Source organism: Pseudophryne corroboree, chromosome 12 (genome assembly GCF_028390025.1).
Source record: "Pseudophryne corroboree isolate aPseCor3 chromosome 12, aPseCor3.hap2, whole genome shotgun sequence".
Taxonomy (NCBI): Eukaryota; Metazoa; Chordata; class Amphibia; order Anura; family Myobatrachidae; genus Pseudophryne; species Pseudophryne corroboree.
The window spans coordinates 175,094,416-175,109,456 of NC_086455.1; the positions used below are offsets into that span (position 1 = coordinate 175,094,416).

The 15,041-nt window shown below is 53.0% G+C and overlaps 1 protein-coding gene across 1 annotated transcript in view; it reads right to left on the reverse strand.

The window, feature by feature from the left end:
• Positions 1-5,292: 5,292 nt before the first annotated feature.
• Positions 5,293-15,041, reverse strand: part of DYNC1H1 (dynein cytoplasmic 1 heavy chain 1) — a 117,632-nt gene continuing 107,883 nt past the window's right edge. The window contains exons 74-78 of the mRNA XM_063948631.1: positions 11,787-11,940; positions 11,247-11,389; positions 7,926-8,094; positions 7,471-7,598; positions 5,293-5,745 (exon numbers count right to left, since the gene is read on the reverse strand). Of these exons, the coding sequence (XP_063804701.1) occupies positions 5,617-5,745; positions 7,471-7,598; positions 7,926-8,094; positions 11,247-11,389; positions 11,787-11,940 (723 nt within the window). The 3' untranslated portion in view covers positions 5,293-5,616. The remainder of the gene's footprint in view (positions 5,746-7,470; positions 7,599-7,925; positions 8,095-11,246; positions 11,390-11,786; positions 11,941-15,041) is intronic.

The window sequence follows — 15,041 nt, forward strand, 5'->3', positions numbered from 1 at the left end:
AGTTTTTTCACATCCCACATAATACCCTCTTTTGTGGTACTTGTAGTATCAGAAATACGTAACACCTCCTTCATTGCCTTTAACGTGTGGCCCTAATAAGGAATACGTTTGTTTATTCACCGTCGACACTGGATTCAGTGTCCCTGTCTGTGTCTGTGTCGACCGACTAAAGTAAACGGGCGTTTTAAAACCCTTGACGGTGTTTTTGAGACGTCTGGACCGTACTAATTGTTTGTCGGCCGTCTCATGTCGTCAACCGACCTTGCAGCGTGTTGACATTATCACGTAATTTCCTAAATAAGCCATCCATTCCGGTGTCGACTCCCTAGAGAGTGACATCACCATTACAGGCAATTGCTCCGCCTCCTCACCAACATCGTCCTCCTACCTGTCGACACACACGTACCGACACACAGCACACACACAGGGAATGCTCTGATAGAGGACAGGACCCACTAGCCCTTTGGAGAGACAGAGGGAGAGTTTGCCAGCACACACCAAAAACGCTATAATTATATAGGGACAACCTTATATAAGTGTTTTCCCTTATAGCATCTGTTTTATATATTTATATCGCCAAATTAGTGCCCCCCCTCTCTGTTTTAACCCTGTTTCTGTAGTGCAGTGCAGGGGAGAGCCTGGGAGCCTTCCCTCCAGCCTTTCTGTGAGGGAAAATGGCGCTGTGTGCTGAGGAGATAGGCCCCGCCCCTTTTTCGGCGGCCTCGTCTCCCGCTCTTAACGGATTCTGGCAGGGGTTAAATATCTCCATATAGCCTCCGGAGGCTATATGTGAGGTATTTTTAGCCAAAATAGGTATTCATTTGCCTCCCAGGGCGCCCCCCTCCCAGCGCCCTGCACCCTCAGTGACTGCCGTGTGAAGTGTGCTGAGAGGAAAATGGCGCACAGCTGCAGTGCTGTGCGCTACCTTTAGAAGACTGAGGAGTCTTCTGCCGCCGATTCTGGACCTCTTCTTACTTCAGCATCTGCAAGGGGGCCGGCGGCAAGGCTCCGGTGACCATCCAGGCTGTACCTGTGATCGTCCCTCTGGAGCTGATGTCCAGTAGCCAAGAAGCCAATCCATCCTGCACGCAGGTGAGTTCACTTCTTCTCCCCTAAGTCCCTCGTTGCAGTGATCCTGTTGCCAGCAGGACTCACTGTAAAATAAAAAACCTAAGCTAAACTTTCCTAAGCAGCTCTTTAGGAGAGCCACCTAGATTGCACCCTTCTCGGCCGGGCACAAAAATCTAACTGGCTTGGAGGAGGGTCATAGGGGGAGGAGCCAGTGCACACCACCTGATCCTAAAGCTTTACTTTTTGTGCCCTGTCTCCTGCGGAGCCGCTATTCCCCATGGTCCTTTCAGGAACCCCAGCATCCACTAGGACGATAGAGAAAACAAGAATTGCCAGTAGATGGCACTAGAAGTACAGATATCACAGATAACAGGCTCCAGCACGTTCCTTCCTAATACAGGAAAAGTCATCTTATCCAAGGGGAGAGAGAAATGTTTGTGCTTCTATATCCAGCACGTCTGAGGATCTACGATGGTTCATCACACGTCGATTTCACCAGGATACACAAAAGTATCTCGCTGAATTACAGGAGGATGTGTGAAATCCCTATTTGTGTATTACTTGCAAACAAACCGGAGAGAATTCCTTCCTGGCAGAGGTAATTCCGCAGAGTACTCCTGGAAAAGGCGTATGTTCCGACCATCACAGGACAGGTTTCTGACCTTACGAGAAGCAATCCAGATAGAATTCTATTCTCAGTCTTGCGCCTTGCCGAGTGCAGACCGGTCCCAACCGATGTGCACGTTCTACAATCATATCACAGCACTGCTCAGAAATCATTAAAAGCTCAGGGAGCAAGACCTCCGATTGTGTCAGGAATGCCGACAACGCTTAAATTGTTTCTCCTGGATCTGTTCTCCAAATCTTGAATTTTATTCAGTAAGACAGTCGGCATTTTCCTCTGTTATGTACTAGAAACTTGTAAATCTGCAACATCTGCACAAATAGCACCAGGCCTACATTCATTCTCTTATACTGCTTTCATATTGCAATGCCGGGTCCCACCCAGGAATTGGACACGGGTCCTTAGCGGGTGGGATCCGGCATTGGACCTTTACACATTGCCATTGGGGGCAGAGGCGGTGCTGGAAGAGGACATCATTTCCGCGCCGCCTCTCCCTATGTAGTGAACAGGCCCCAGTCACATTGCACGTGACCGGGAATAACGCTGCTTTATTCCCAAATCTAATTACCGGGTCAAGTGACCCAGGAATTCATCTATTGGGCCCTTTCACGTACACAGCAATATATCGGGTCGATACCGTGTTATTTTTGCGGTGTGAAAGGGGTATTAGTGAGCTCTGCCAGCTGTTAAGAAAGGAGGGGACCTATGGCTTCTCTAATGGCAGTAACCATGTCCCTGTAAGTCCAATGTGAGTGTCAGCTGTGGTCTCACCTTCTGCAGGCAAGCCTGCCTGTCTCTCCGGTGTGGAATGGATAGAGGGGACAGAGGTTCCTCCGCTCCCAGCGCCATCTTGGACTGTCTCCCTCTGGAGTGTTTGGCGCTTTTCCAGGTCATCGGATGCGTTAAAAAGCGGTCTATGCACCGCTGTGTGTGGAGGGCTGGTAGAAGCGAGTCCCGGTGATTTGGAGGCAGACCACGCAGCCTAGAAGCTGAACAACCGGCGGAAGTCACGAGCAGCTCTTAGGTGTTCACAGAGATAACAAACTTAGCTGCAGTACCAAAGTAGGAGTGCAGCAAAGGCGGCAAACAAGGTATTAGCATGCATAGAGCGGGGAACTGATGCAAGGGATGAGTGTTATACTCCCATTATATAAATCACTAGTGAGGCCACATCTCCAATACAGATGGAGCCATCTTGATCTTGGCCTTTAATAGGAGTAACTGAGCCAGGGCAGTCAGACTTAATCCCCTGCTGTATTGTTCTCTGTATTGTATTGCAGCTGAGAACAATAGATGAAAGGTTTATGCTAATAGACCATGGTGTGCCTAGGTGCAGCAGAGAAGCCAAGATAAACGTGGCTCCATCTGTACTGTGCACAATTTTGGGCTCCATACTTCAAAAAGAATATCCTGAAACTAGAAAAGGTTCAGAGGAGGGCGACCAAACTAATTAAGGGGATGGAAACGCTGGAATACGAGGAAAGACTTGATAGGCTAGAAATGTTTACACTGGAAAAGAGGAGACTAAGAGGGGACATGATCAACATTTACAAATAAATAAGGGGACAATACACAGAGCTTGCGGGGGATCTTTTTTTGGTAAGATTATCACAGAAGACACGTGGACACTCGCTTAGGTTAGAAGAGAGGAGATTTCGTACACAGAGACGTAAAGGTTTCTTAACAGTAAGGACAATACGTGTTTGGAGTCTCCTGCCTGAGAGATTAGTAATGGTGATCCCCGCTCCCTACACACCCACACCCTGCTCCCTACGCGCACACCCAGCCTGCGGACCCCGCTCTCTACGTGCACACCCACCCTGCGGTCCCCGCTCTCTACACGCGCACACCCCCCTCCCTCCCCGGTCCCTACGCGCGCACACACACCCTGCGGTCCCTACGCACGCACACACATGCGGTCCCTGCGCACACACACACCCTGCGGTCCCTGCGCGCGCACCCTGCGGTCCCCGCCCCCTACGGCCCCCGATCCCTACGCGCGCGCACCCCTCTCCCCCCCCCCTGCAGACCCTGCTCCCTACACGCGAGCACCCTGTAGACCCTGCTCCCTACACACACCCACACCCTGCGGCCCCTGCTCCCTACGCACGCACACCCACCCTGCGGTCCCTGCCCAAGCACACACACACACCCTGCGGGCCCCTGCTCCCTACACACACACACACACACCCCCTGCAGACCCTGCGTGCACACACACACTGCAGACCCTGCTCCCTACGCGCACACACCCTGCTCCCTACACACACCCACACCCTGCGGCCCCTGCCCAAGCGCGCACACACCCTGTGGCCCCTGCTCTCTACACACACACACACACACACACACACACACACACACACACACAACCTGCGGCCCCTGCTTCCTACACACACACCCACCCTGCTTCCTACGCACGCCACACCCTGCTGTCACTGCTCCCTACACACACCCCCTGCGGTCCCTGCTCCCTACACCCCACCCCTGCGGTCACTGCTCCCTACACACCCCTCCTGCGGTCCCTGCTCCCTACACACTCCCCCTGCGGTCCCTGCTCCCTACACCCCCCCCCCCCCCTGCGGTCCCTGCTCCCTACACACTCCCCCTGCTCCCTACACCCCCCCCCCCCCTGCGGTCCCTGCTCCCTACACACTCCCCCTGCGGTCCCTGCTCCCTACACCCCCCCCCCCCCTGCGGTCCCTGCTCCCTACACACTCCCCCTGCGGTCCCTGCTCCCTACACACTCCCCCTGCGGTCCCTGCTCCCTACACCCCCCCCCCCCCCCCTGCGGTCCCTGCTCCCTACACACTCCCCCTGCTCCCTACACCCCCCCCCCCCCTGCGGTCCCTGCTCCCTACACACTCCCCCTGCGGTCCCTGCTCCCTACACACTCCCCCTGCGGTCCCTGCTCCCTACACCCCCCCCCCCCCTGCGGTCCCTGCTCCCTACACCCCCCCCCCCCCCCCTGCGGTCCCTGCTCCCTACACACTCCCCCTGCGGTCCCTGCTCCCTACAACCCCCCCCCCCCCCCCCCCCCCCCTGCGGTCCCTGCTCCCTTCACACTCCCCCTGCGGTCCCTGCTCCCTACACACACCCCCTGCGGTCCCTGCTCCCTACACCTTGTGATCACTCTCATCCTCTCAGCACTGCTGTTAGGGTGTGCTCAGGCTGGAGGAGCTGCTACTCTGAGTAGAATGTGTTCCCCAAGGAGGTGTAAGGGGTCAGGGATAGCTTGGTGCTGCAGGAGGAGACCTCTTTTGATGCTCCTACAGTCCTGGACCTCCTCCACATCCTGCCGTTGCCCCCAGCCCTTCTGTGCTCCTACAGCCTGACTTACAGCGTGTAAACACAGGGGGACCATAGTTTGGAAGAGATCTCGGAGATCGTTAATATCTGCCCATCAGTCGCTGTCCTGTGAGTGACGCGGAACATGAGAATTCCACAGCAGGGAACACGATTGGGGTGTAGCTATATTCTGAAGCCTTACAGAGAAGCAATGATAAGAATACTGCATATAGGTGTATAAGTAACTACATAACACCTGCGCTCTTCAAGCTTTCAGTAGATATAAATACCCATAATAAACAACAACTCACAGGTCACGTATTGCAGAGTTTTTAATAGCTTAAAATAACACCAAGCAGTTATATAAAGAACACATGTAAAAGTTACACATAAACGTGTTTCCTTCTGACTGTAACCTACCAAAGACTCTCTCCACATAATGCGATGCGACTTCCCTTTCCCGATAAGGACATTTCCATATTTTATTCCATCATCCGTCTTTCTAAATCACATTCCCGTCGACCACGTCCCCAACCAACATATCACCATCCAACCACATGACCGCTCCATTAAACATCCCCTGCATCCACAGAACTGAGCAACACGAACAACTACAAGCGCTTACTACACGTCTACTGTTACTCTGTGCTCAGGATCGCCACCCCCCGCTCATAGAAGCTATGCGGGTCCTCTTTGGTGGCAATGTCAAAGTCAACCGTGAAGATCAAGTCGGCGCGGGTGAAGTTCAGGTAAACAGGCAAGGTGACCTAAAAGAAGAAGAAGAAGAAGAAGAAGAAGAAGAAGAAGAAGAAGAAGAAGAAGAGGGGGTCAGAAAACGTCAGGAAAAGACAACGCATTACATTTATACAAACTCTGAATGTGCCTCTTGTCTCCGGGGATTTCTGTAGGAAGCCTGGCCACTTCACACTTACCATCAGAAAACCCGTATCCCCCTACACCCAGTGGCTACTTTGGAGCAGTTGTGTCTGATAATTCCCGGAAGGGCAGGCCAGGAGTACAGAATGATAGGGAGAGGATAAAAACCCATCTCCAATGAGAGAAGAGAAATAGGAAAAGAAACGTAACCCCAACGTATGAGACGTACAAACAATAAATCAAATCCAAGGCTCTCTGACATACAGGAGATCTATGTATTCACCCTGTCACCCGAAATACAGGATCCCATTTACAGAAGATCACGTTATACCTCTTAGCACCTGACCCGTGGGGTGGCCAGTCTTCATTACTTATTCCATTATTGCGCACACTGTGGAGTGACGTTTATTAGTGATCCCCACCTACAGGAGTGATTACAGATCGCTATTGTGTTTTTAATAAATGTGAATAGTTTTTATGTCAGTTGTGTGATTTTTGAGCCAATTTTTTGTGATCAGAGTCACCTTCTGTTATAATGTTTCTCTAACAAAGGGGGTCATATTCTGACCTGATCGCACGCTGCCGTTTATTGCAGCGGTGCGATCAGGTCAGAACTGCGCATACGCTGGAGCCGCAGTGCATGTCAGACGGCCACTGGGCAGCGGTGTTTTGGATGCAGTTTCGTGGGAGCGGTCCGGCCAACGCAGGCGTGGCCGGACAGTTGGGGGAGGGGGGGTTTTTCGCAGCGGCTGCGCGACGTCTCATGCAGCCGCTGCGGGCAGGGGAGCGACGAGTGACTCCCGGCCAGCACTCTAAAGCTGCGCTGGCCAGGAGCTGCTCCTAAAGTGCAAAAGCATCGCTTCTGTGTGATGCTTTTGCACTTCCGCAGGGGGCGTTGGGGGGCGGCACTGACATGCGGGACGGGTTTGCCCTGTGCTGGGCGTCCCCCTGAATGTCTATGGTCATGATCGCAGGGCTACAATCGACTCGGAATCACCCCCAAAGCCGGGACAGGACCCGGGCAGGTCCGTCTCCCAGGAAAGATGAAAGGAAGGTAATAGGTCCCATTGACCACAGAAAATAATGGTTGTATAACACAGGACTGAACAGGAGCCCCCCTCCCCAATCCTGAATGCAGTGTACACAGCCACCCGCCCAGTCCCAGCGAGTCCCCTGGAAGGAGTAGGGGTGTGACAACTGGCATATTGGGTGCAGGAGGCCCACACCGCACCCGTATAATTACACTTACCTCTCCGGAGTCCCGCAGCAGGCAGTGGCCAGGCTGCTCCCTGAATACGGCTGCTGTGCCCGGCCTGCCAATTGGGAAGTCACATGAAGCAGAAAGTAAGGGCCCGGCGCAGCAGGATGAACCGTCCAAGAGAAAGAGATCCTGAGGCCCGGGGCCGCATGACAGACAGCCCCCTATGGCCATGGCTGGTAACCCATTCCCTGCTCCAGCAGGCAGGGGAAGAATCTGACTCCAATCCCCCCCGGCTCTGCTCTGGCCCCACCGCGATGGCGTGCGTGAATTGGGATTACATCCACCGCCCTCACAATAGCAGCACAGTACAACCTCCGTGTACACAGTATCATTACTACGCTGCGGCAGCACTCACCGCATTAGCCTTCCTCTCCGCTTTGCTCTGCTTGCTCCAGCGCAGCTGAGTCAGCGTCAGCACCGTGGAAATGGCGTTAGACAGGGACAGCTTGTTGTTTGTGCAGATCGCACCTTGGAGTTTCAGACCTAAAAGGCAAAAACATGAGATTCATCACTGATACACAGGGTTCGCTCTGGCGGCGGCGGTGACACGGAATACGCAGCGCTGTACATACGCTGCACGGAACACTCGGATTGCTGAGTAAGATATCAACACACTGAGCCTATGGCAGATCACGTAAGAAATGCGACCGTCCGTGTCTGGTCACCGCGCCTGTAGATTGTGTGCAGGCAGCTCCAGTGACCATTATCTCAAATATAGAATATATAGATGTGTCCGCGGCTGGTAGCGTACGGCTGTCTGTGACACGGCTGGATGCAGTATACAATATCCAGCAATTACAGCGAGCTTACCTGCGATTCCGAAGCTATAGGCGTCCAGAACCTCACTGAGGGAATTGGTGACGCTCACTTCCAGACACAGTTCTTCCAGGGACCAGCTGTTTGCCTGAGCCACGTACTGTCTGGTGGCCGTGATGTAAGCTTCTGGGACAAACAAGCCGCCCAACCACACGTGGATGTTCTATTGGGGGAAATAAATCAGAGTGATAAAGCTAGCATAACACTCACTGCGCACATCACACACAAACGTGCGATGCCGCTGTGCGTCACCTACACACACACACAGGACAAACGTGCGATGCCGCTGTGCGTCACCTACACACACAGGACAAACGTGCAATGCCGCTGTGCGTCACCTACACACACAGGACAAAGGTGCAATGCCGCTGTGCATCACCTACACACACAGGACAAAGGTGCAATGCCGCTGTGCATCACCTACACACACAGGACAAAGGTGCAATGCCGCTGTGCGTCACCTACACACACAGGACAAAGGTGCAATGCCGCTGTGCGTCACCTACACACACACACAGGACAAACGTGCGATGCCGCTGTGCGTCACCTACACACACAGGACAAAGGTGCAATGCCGCTGTGCGTCACCTACACACACATACACACAGGACAAACGTGCGATGCCGCTGTGCGTCACCTACACACACACACACAGGACAAACGTGCGATGCCGCTGTGCGTCACCTACACACACATACATAGGACAAACGTGCGATGCCGCTGTGCGTCACCTACACCTACACACACAGGACAAACGTGCGATGCCGCTGTGCGTCACCTACACACACATACATAGGACAAACGAGCGATGCCGCTGTGCGTCACCTACACACACATACATAGGACAAACGTGCGATGCCGCTGTGCGTCACCTACACACACACACAGGACAAACGTGCGATGCCGCTGTGCGTCACCTACACACACATACATAGGACAAACGTGCGATGCCGCTGTGCGTCACCTACACACACACACACACAGGACAAACGTGCGATGCCGCTGTGCATCACCTACACACACAGGACAAACGTGCGATGCCGCTGTGCGTCACCTACACACACACAGGACAAAGGTGCGATGCCGCTGTGCGTCACCTACACACATAAGCCAAACCCAGTGGTAACCCCTGCAGGCAGGCACCCTTCCCCCAGTAACCCCCCCCTGCAGGCAGGCACCCTTCCCCCAGTAACCTCCCCCTGCAGACAGGCACCCTTCACCCTCCCCCAGTAACCCCTGCAGGCAGGCACCCTTCCCCCAGTAACCCCCCCCTGCAGGCAGGCACCCTTCACCCTCCCCCAGTAACCCCTGCAGGCAGGTACCCTTCCCCCAGTAACACCCCCTGCAGGCAGGCACCCTTCCCCCAGTAACCCCCCCTGCAGACATGCACCCTTCACCCTCCCCCAGTAACCCCTGCAGGCAGGTACCCTTCCCCCAGTAACACCCCCTGCAGGCAGGCACCCTTCCCCCAGTAACACCCCCTGCAGGCAGGCACCCTTCCCCCAGTAACACCCCCTGCAGGCAGGCACCCTTCCCCCAGTAACACCCCCTGCAGGCAGGCACCCTTCCCCCAGTAACACCCCCTGCAGGCAGGCACCCTTCCCCCAGTAACACCCCCTGCAGGCAGGCACCCTTCCCCCAGTATTATAAATAAAAGACTTAATTGCGCTAGAATGGGGGTTTAAAAGCAGCTCTATTAAAATTATATACTGTAAAAATAGAAATAAAGAGCGCTTGTTAGAATTATATATGTGTATGCGCAAAACCTGTGGAAAAAATTATGGTTAGTGTGATGTTTACAGCCCTTTTAGGACTTTTTAAGGACCGGGTTCCAAATGAGCAAAAAAGGATTTTTATAATTCCTATCTAACCCTATCTAAATACCTGTCAGGCCGTTATAGTGTTTGGAGAGCTTCCTCATCGGTGTGCGGTGGGATCCCTCTGTGGTGTCCGCTCTCCACTGTTGAGATGTTCCTAGATGACGGGCTTATGCCTGAAACGCGTTGGATTATTTTCTAAGGACCTAAGGCTGTGCATTGAACTGTAATATCAAGCGTGACACAGACGGGGGAACCAGCCGGCTGTTAGCCGCTAATCATAGCCGCCAGTCACTAATTACAGTGATCAGCCGTCAGCCGATACTACAGCCTAACCGTGGAGCGGGCACCGCACCTTCCATCAAACTGTGAGTGCCGTGAACAACGTGACATAGACGGGGAATCAGCCGTCTGTCAGCCGCTAATTATAGCCGCCAGCCGCTAATCTGAGCCAGCAGCCGCTAATACATCTCACCAGTGGAGAGCGGACACCACAGAGGGATCCCACTGCACACGGATGAGGAAGCTCTCCAAACACTATAACGGCCTGACAGGTATTTAGATAGGGTTAGATAGGAATTATAAAAATCCTTTTTTGCTCATTTGGAACCCGGTCCTTAAAAAGTCCTAAAAGGGCTGTAAACATCACACTAACCATCATTTTTTCCACAGGTTTTGCACACACATATATAATTCTAACAAGCGCTCTTTATTTCTATTTTTACCCTTCCCCCAGTAACCCTCCCTGCAGACAGGCACCCTTCACCCTCCCCCAGTAACACCCCCTGCAGGCAGGTACCCTTCCCCCAGTAACACCCCCTGCAGGCAGGCACCCTTCCCCCAGTAGCACCCCCTGCAGACAGGCACCCTTCACCCTCCCCCCAGTAACCCCTGCAGACAGGCACCCTTCACCCTCCCCCCAGTAACCCCTGCAGGCAGGTACCCTTCCCCCAGTAACACCCCCTGCAGGCAGGCACCCTTCCCCCAGTAGCACCCCCTGCAGAAAGGCACCCTTCACCCTCCCCCCAGTAACCCCTGCAGGCAGGCACCCTTCCCCCACCCCCCAGTAACCCCTGTAGGCAGGCATACACAGTGGCTCTTGATTTTCTCAATTACTGGATGAACTTCTCCATATAACCCCCCCCCCCCAATCAGTGTGAACAGTTATTAGAAGTATTACAGAGGGGCATCTGTGACATGTATAGCATTTATATGACCACCACATGCATTTATTTATCATAGCCATCTAATGTACAGAAGTGTAATATACCCATAAGCCTCTGCAGCAACGATCCGTGTTCCCTACAGAGGCGATCCCTCCGTCACACATCATGTATGATCAGTGTCACCTACAGAGGCGATCCCTCCGTCACACATCATGTATGATCAGTGTCACCTACAGAGGCGATCCCTCCGTCACACATCATGTATGATCAGTGGCCCCTACAGAGGCGATCCCTCCGTCATACATCATGTATGTAGCGTGTATTAGTCTCACCTTCAGTTCTTTGGCTCCACTGGTCGCTGCGGCCTGAGATATATTTTGAAACTGTTTAATACGTTCACTAAAATCTGCGACCCACTGAATGACCGTCATCCCGGCGGGAACTGTGAAGCGAGACCAGCTCCGAGGGAGGATACCTTAAGGGAGGGAAAAGCAGAAAGTTTTAGGCGTCCTGGAGGTTCAGATAAATGTGTAGGAGATGGAGGAGGAATCTGGGATAGGGGACATCAGATGTGTAGCCCGGCCGACGAAGCGACCTATAAAACAACATATCGCACAGTATGTACAACCAATATACATGATTCATGGCCGTATTCTAGCACGTCGTCGTTCCCTGGCCCATTTTGCGTGCAGTACGTCCAATGGGACGACCGAGCAAATAACCCACATGAGCGCGACTGAGCGTACACATTACACGATATGGTCAATATATCATTGTGATTTGTGTCGGAAATATATATGGTCTAATATGTACCCAGTCTCCAGCTCATCTGTCTGAGATATGCGCTGAGGAACATCACTAAAGTCACATACCTTTCACCAGCTCATTAATCAAAGTGCGCAGATAGTTTGTCTGTTTCTTCTTTCCTTCACACACTTGTACCACGTCCGTGAGATCCTGACGCACGTCCTGAAGCAACTTGGCGCCCATCTTTACCTCGCGTTCAAAGAACCTGAACAGAGGATCCTGCAATGCAAAAATAGATTTTGGTACTTACTAGATAAATCCTTTTCTTTCAATCCACAGGGGGCACTGGAGAACTCTTGGGATACGGACGGGGCGTTAGCAGGGATAGGCACATTTAAATATTTAAATTAGTAACTCTCTACCCCCTCCATACTCCCAAGATGCCTCAGTGTTTTTTCTGTGCTATATCTCTGGAACCAGCAGCAAACGTGTTTCCCAACGCCATGTAAGGTAAAATATGGCACCAGGAGCAGCAATCTTTACCCACCGTCTGCCTGTACCAGGAGCAGCAATCTGTGCCCATACCCCATGTAATGTGTACCCACCGTCTGCCTGTACCAGGAGAAGCAATCTGTACCCATACCCCATGTAATGTCTACCCACCGTCTGCCTGTACCAGGAGCAGCAATCTGTACCCATACCCCATGTAATGTGTACCCACCGTCTGCCTGTACCAGGAGAAGCAATCTGTACCCATACCCCATGTAATGTCTACCCACCGTCTGCCTGTACCAGGAGCAGCAATCTGTGCCCACACCCCATGTAATGTGTACCCACCGTCTGCCTGCACCAGGAGAAGCAATCTGTACCCATACCCCATGTAATGTCTACCCACCGTCTGCCTGTACCAGGAGCAGCAATCTGTACCCATACCCCATGTAATGTCTACCCACCGTCTGCCTGTACCAGGAGCAGCAATCTGTACCCATACCCCATGTAATGTGTACCCACCGTCTGCCTGTACCAGGAGCAGCAATCTGTGCCCACACCCCATGTAATGTGTACCCACCGTCTGCCTGCACCAGGAGCAGCAATCTGTGCCCACACCCCATGTAATGTGTACCCACCGTCTGCCTGTACCAGGAGCAGCAATCTGTACCCACACCCCATGTAATGTGTACCCACCGTCTGCCTGTACCAGGAGCAGCAATCTGCCCATACCCCATGTAATGTGTACCCACCGTCTGCCTGTACCAGGAGCAGCAATCTGTACCCATATCCCATGTAATGTGTACCCACCGTCTGCCTGTACCAGGAGCAGCAATCTGCCCATACCCCATGTAATGTGTACCCACCGTCTGCCTGTACCAGGAGCAGCAATCTGCCCATACCCCATGTAATGTCTACCCACCGTCTGCCTGTACCAGGAGCAGCAATCTGTGCCCATACCCCATGTAATCTGTACCCACCGTCTGCCTGTACCAGGAGCAGCAATCTGTGCCCATACCCCATGTAATGTGTACCCACCGTCTGCCTGTACCAGGAGCAGCAATCTGTACCCATATCCCATGTAATGTGTACCCACCGTCTGCCTGTACCACAGTGATTTTCAACCTATTTTTACTAGCGGCACACCGAACAATATTTTAAAATTGCCAAGGCACACCATCAGTTCCCCACAGAAAAAACAAAACATATACATTGGCCCTCACAGTAAAAAAAAAAAAAAAAAATCCACACATACTGTACATTGGCCTACACAGAAAAACAATCACATTGCTCCCCACATAAATCCTATTGCTCCCCACATTAATTATTCACATTGTTCCCCCCATAAATCTATAAATTCATATTCTCCCCACATAAATCCTTTTGAAATCCTATTGTTCCCCACAGGAGAAATAAAATAACAAGTATTATCAGCTGTCCTACTCCCTGTCCCTCAGTGGCGGGTTTGTTCATAGTGGAGTTCTGCAAATACTGAGCAGCGGTCGGGCAGGTGTGGATGTGGGTGGGCAAGGAAAGATGTGTATGCAGGTGGGAACTGGAAGATGTGTATGCAGGCGGGTGGGCTGGCTGGGTGGTGAGACGCGGCGGCCGTGACCTATGATATCACATCGTTTTCAAGGCATAGGTCATGGCCGGAGCATGACTAATCCTCTAAGAAGAGCCCGGGCCAACAGTTCACTCTGAAGGTGCAGGAAGCTGCTCTGGCTCCGCGGCACACCTTGCAACTGGTCGCGGCACACTAGTGTGCCACGGCACACTGGTTGAAAAAGCCTGCTGTACCAGGAGCAGCAATGTGTACCCATACCCCATGTAATGTGTACCCACCGTCTGCCTGTACCAGGAGCAGCAATCTGTGCCCATACCCCATGTAATGTGTACCCACCGTCTGCCTGTACCAGGAGCAGCAATCTGTGCCCACACCCCATGTAATGTCTACCCACCGTCTGCCTGTACCAGGAGCAGCAATCTGTGCCCATACCCCATGTAATGTCTACCCACCGTCTGCCTGTACCAGGAGCAGCAATCTGTGCCCATACCCCATGTAATGTGTACCCATCGTCTGCCTGTACCAGGAGCAGCAATCTGTGCCCATACCCCATGTAATGTGTACCCACCGTCTGCCTGTACCAGGAGCAGCAATCTGTGCCCATACCCCATGTAATGTGTACCCACCGTCTGCCTGTACCAGGAGCAGCAATCTGTGCCCATACCCCATGTAATGTGTACCCACCGTCTGCCTGCACCAGGAGCAGCAATCTGTGCCCATACCCCATGTAATGTGTACCCACCGTCTGCCTGTACCAGGAGCAGCAATCTGTGCCCATACCCCATGTAATGTGTACCCACCGTCTGCCTGTACCAGGAGCAGCAATCTGCCCATACCCCATGTAATGTGTACCCACCGTCTGCCTGTACCAGGAGCAGCAATCTGCCCATACCCCATGTAATGTCTACCCACCGTCTGCCTGTACCAGGAGCAGCAATCTGTGCCCATACCCCATGTAATCTGTACCCACCGTCTGCCTGTACCAGGAGCAGCAATCTGTGCCCATACCCCATGTAATGTGTACCCACCGTCTGCCTGTACCAGGAGCAGCAATCTGTACCCATATCCCATGTAATGTGTACCCACCGTCTGCCTGTACCAGGAGCAGCAATCTGCCCATACCCCATGTAATGTGTACCCACCGTCTGCCTGTACCAGGAGCAGCAATCTGTGCCCACACCCCATGTAATGTCTACCCACCGTCTGCCTGTACCAGGAGCAGCAATCTGTGCCCATACCCCATGTAATGTGTACCCACCGTCTGCCTGTACCAGGAGCAGCAATCTGTGCCCATACCCCATGTAATGTCTACCCACCGTCTGCC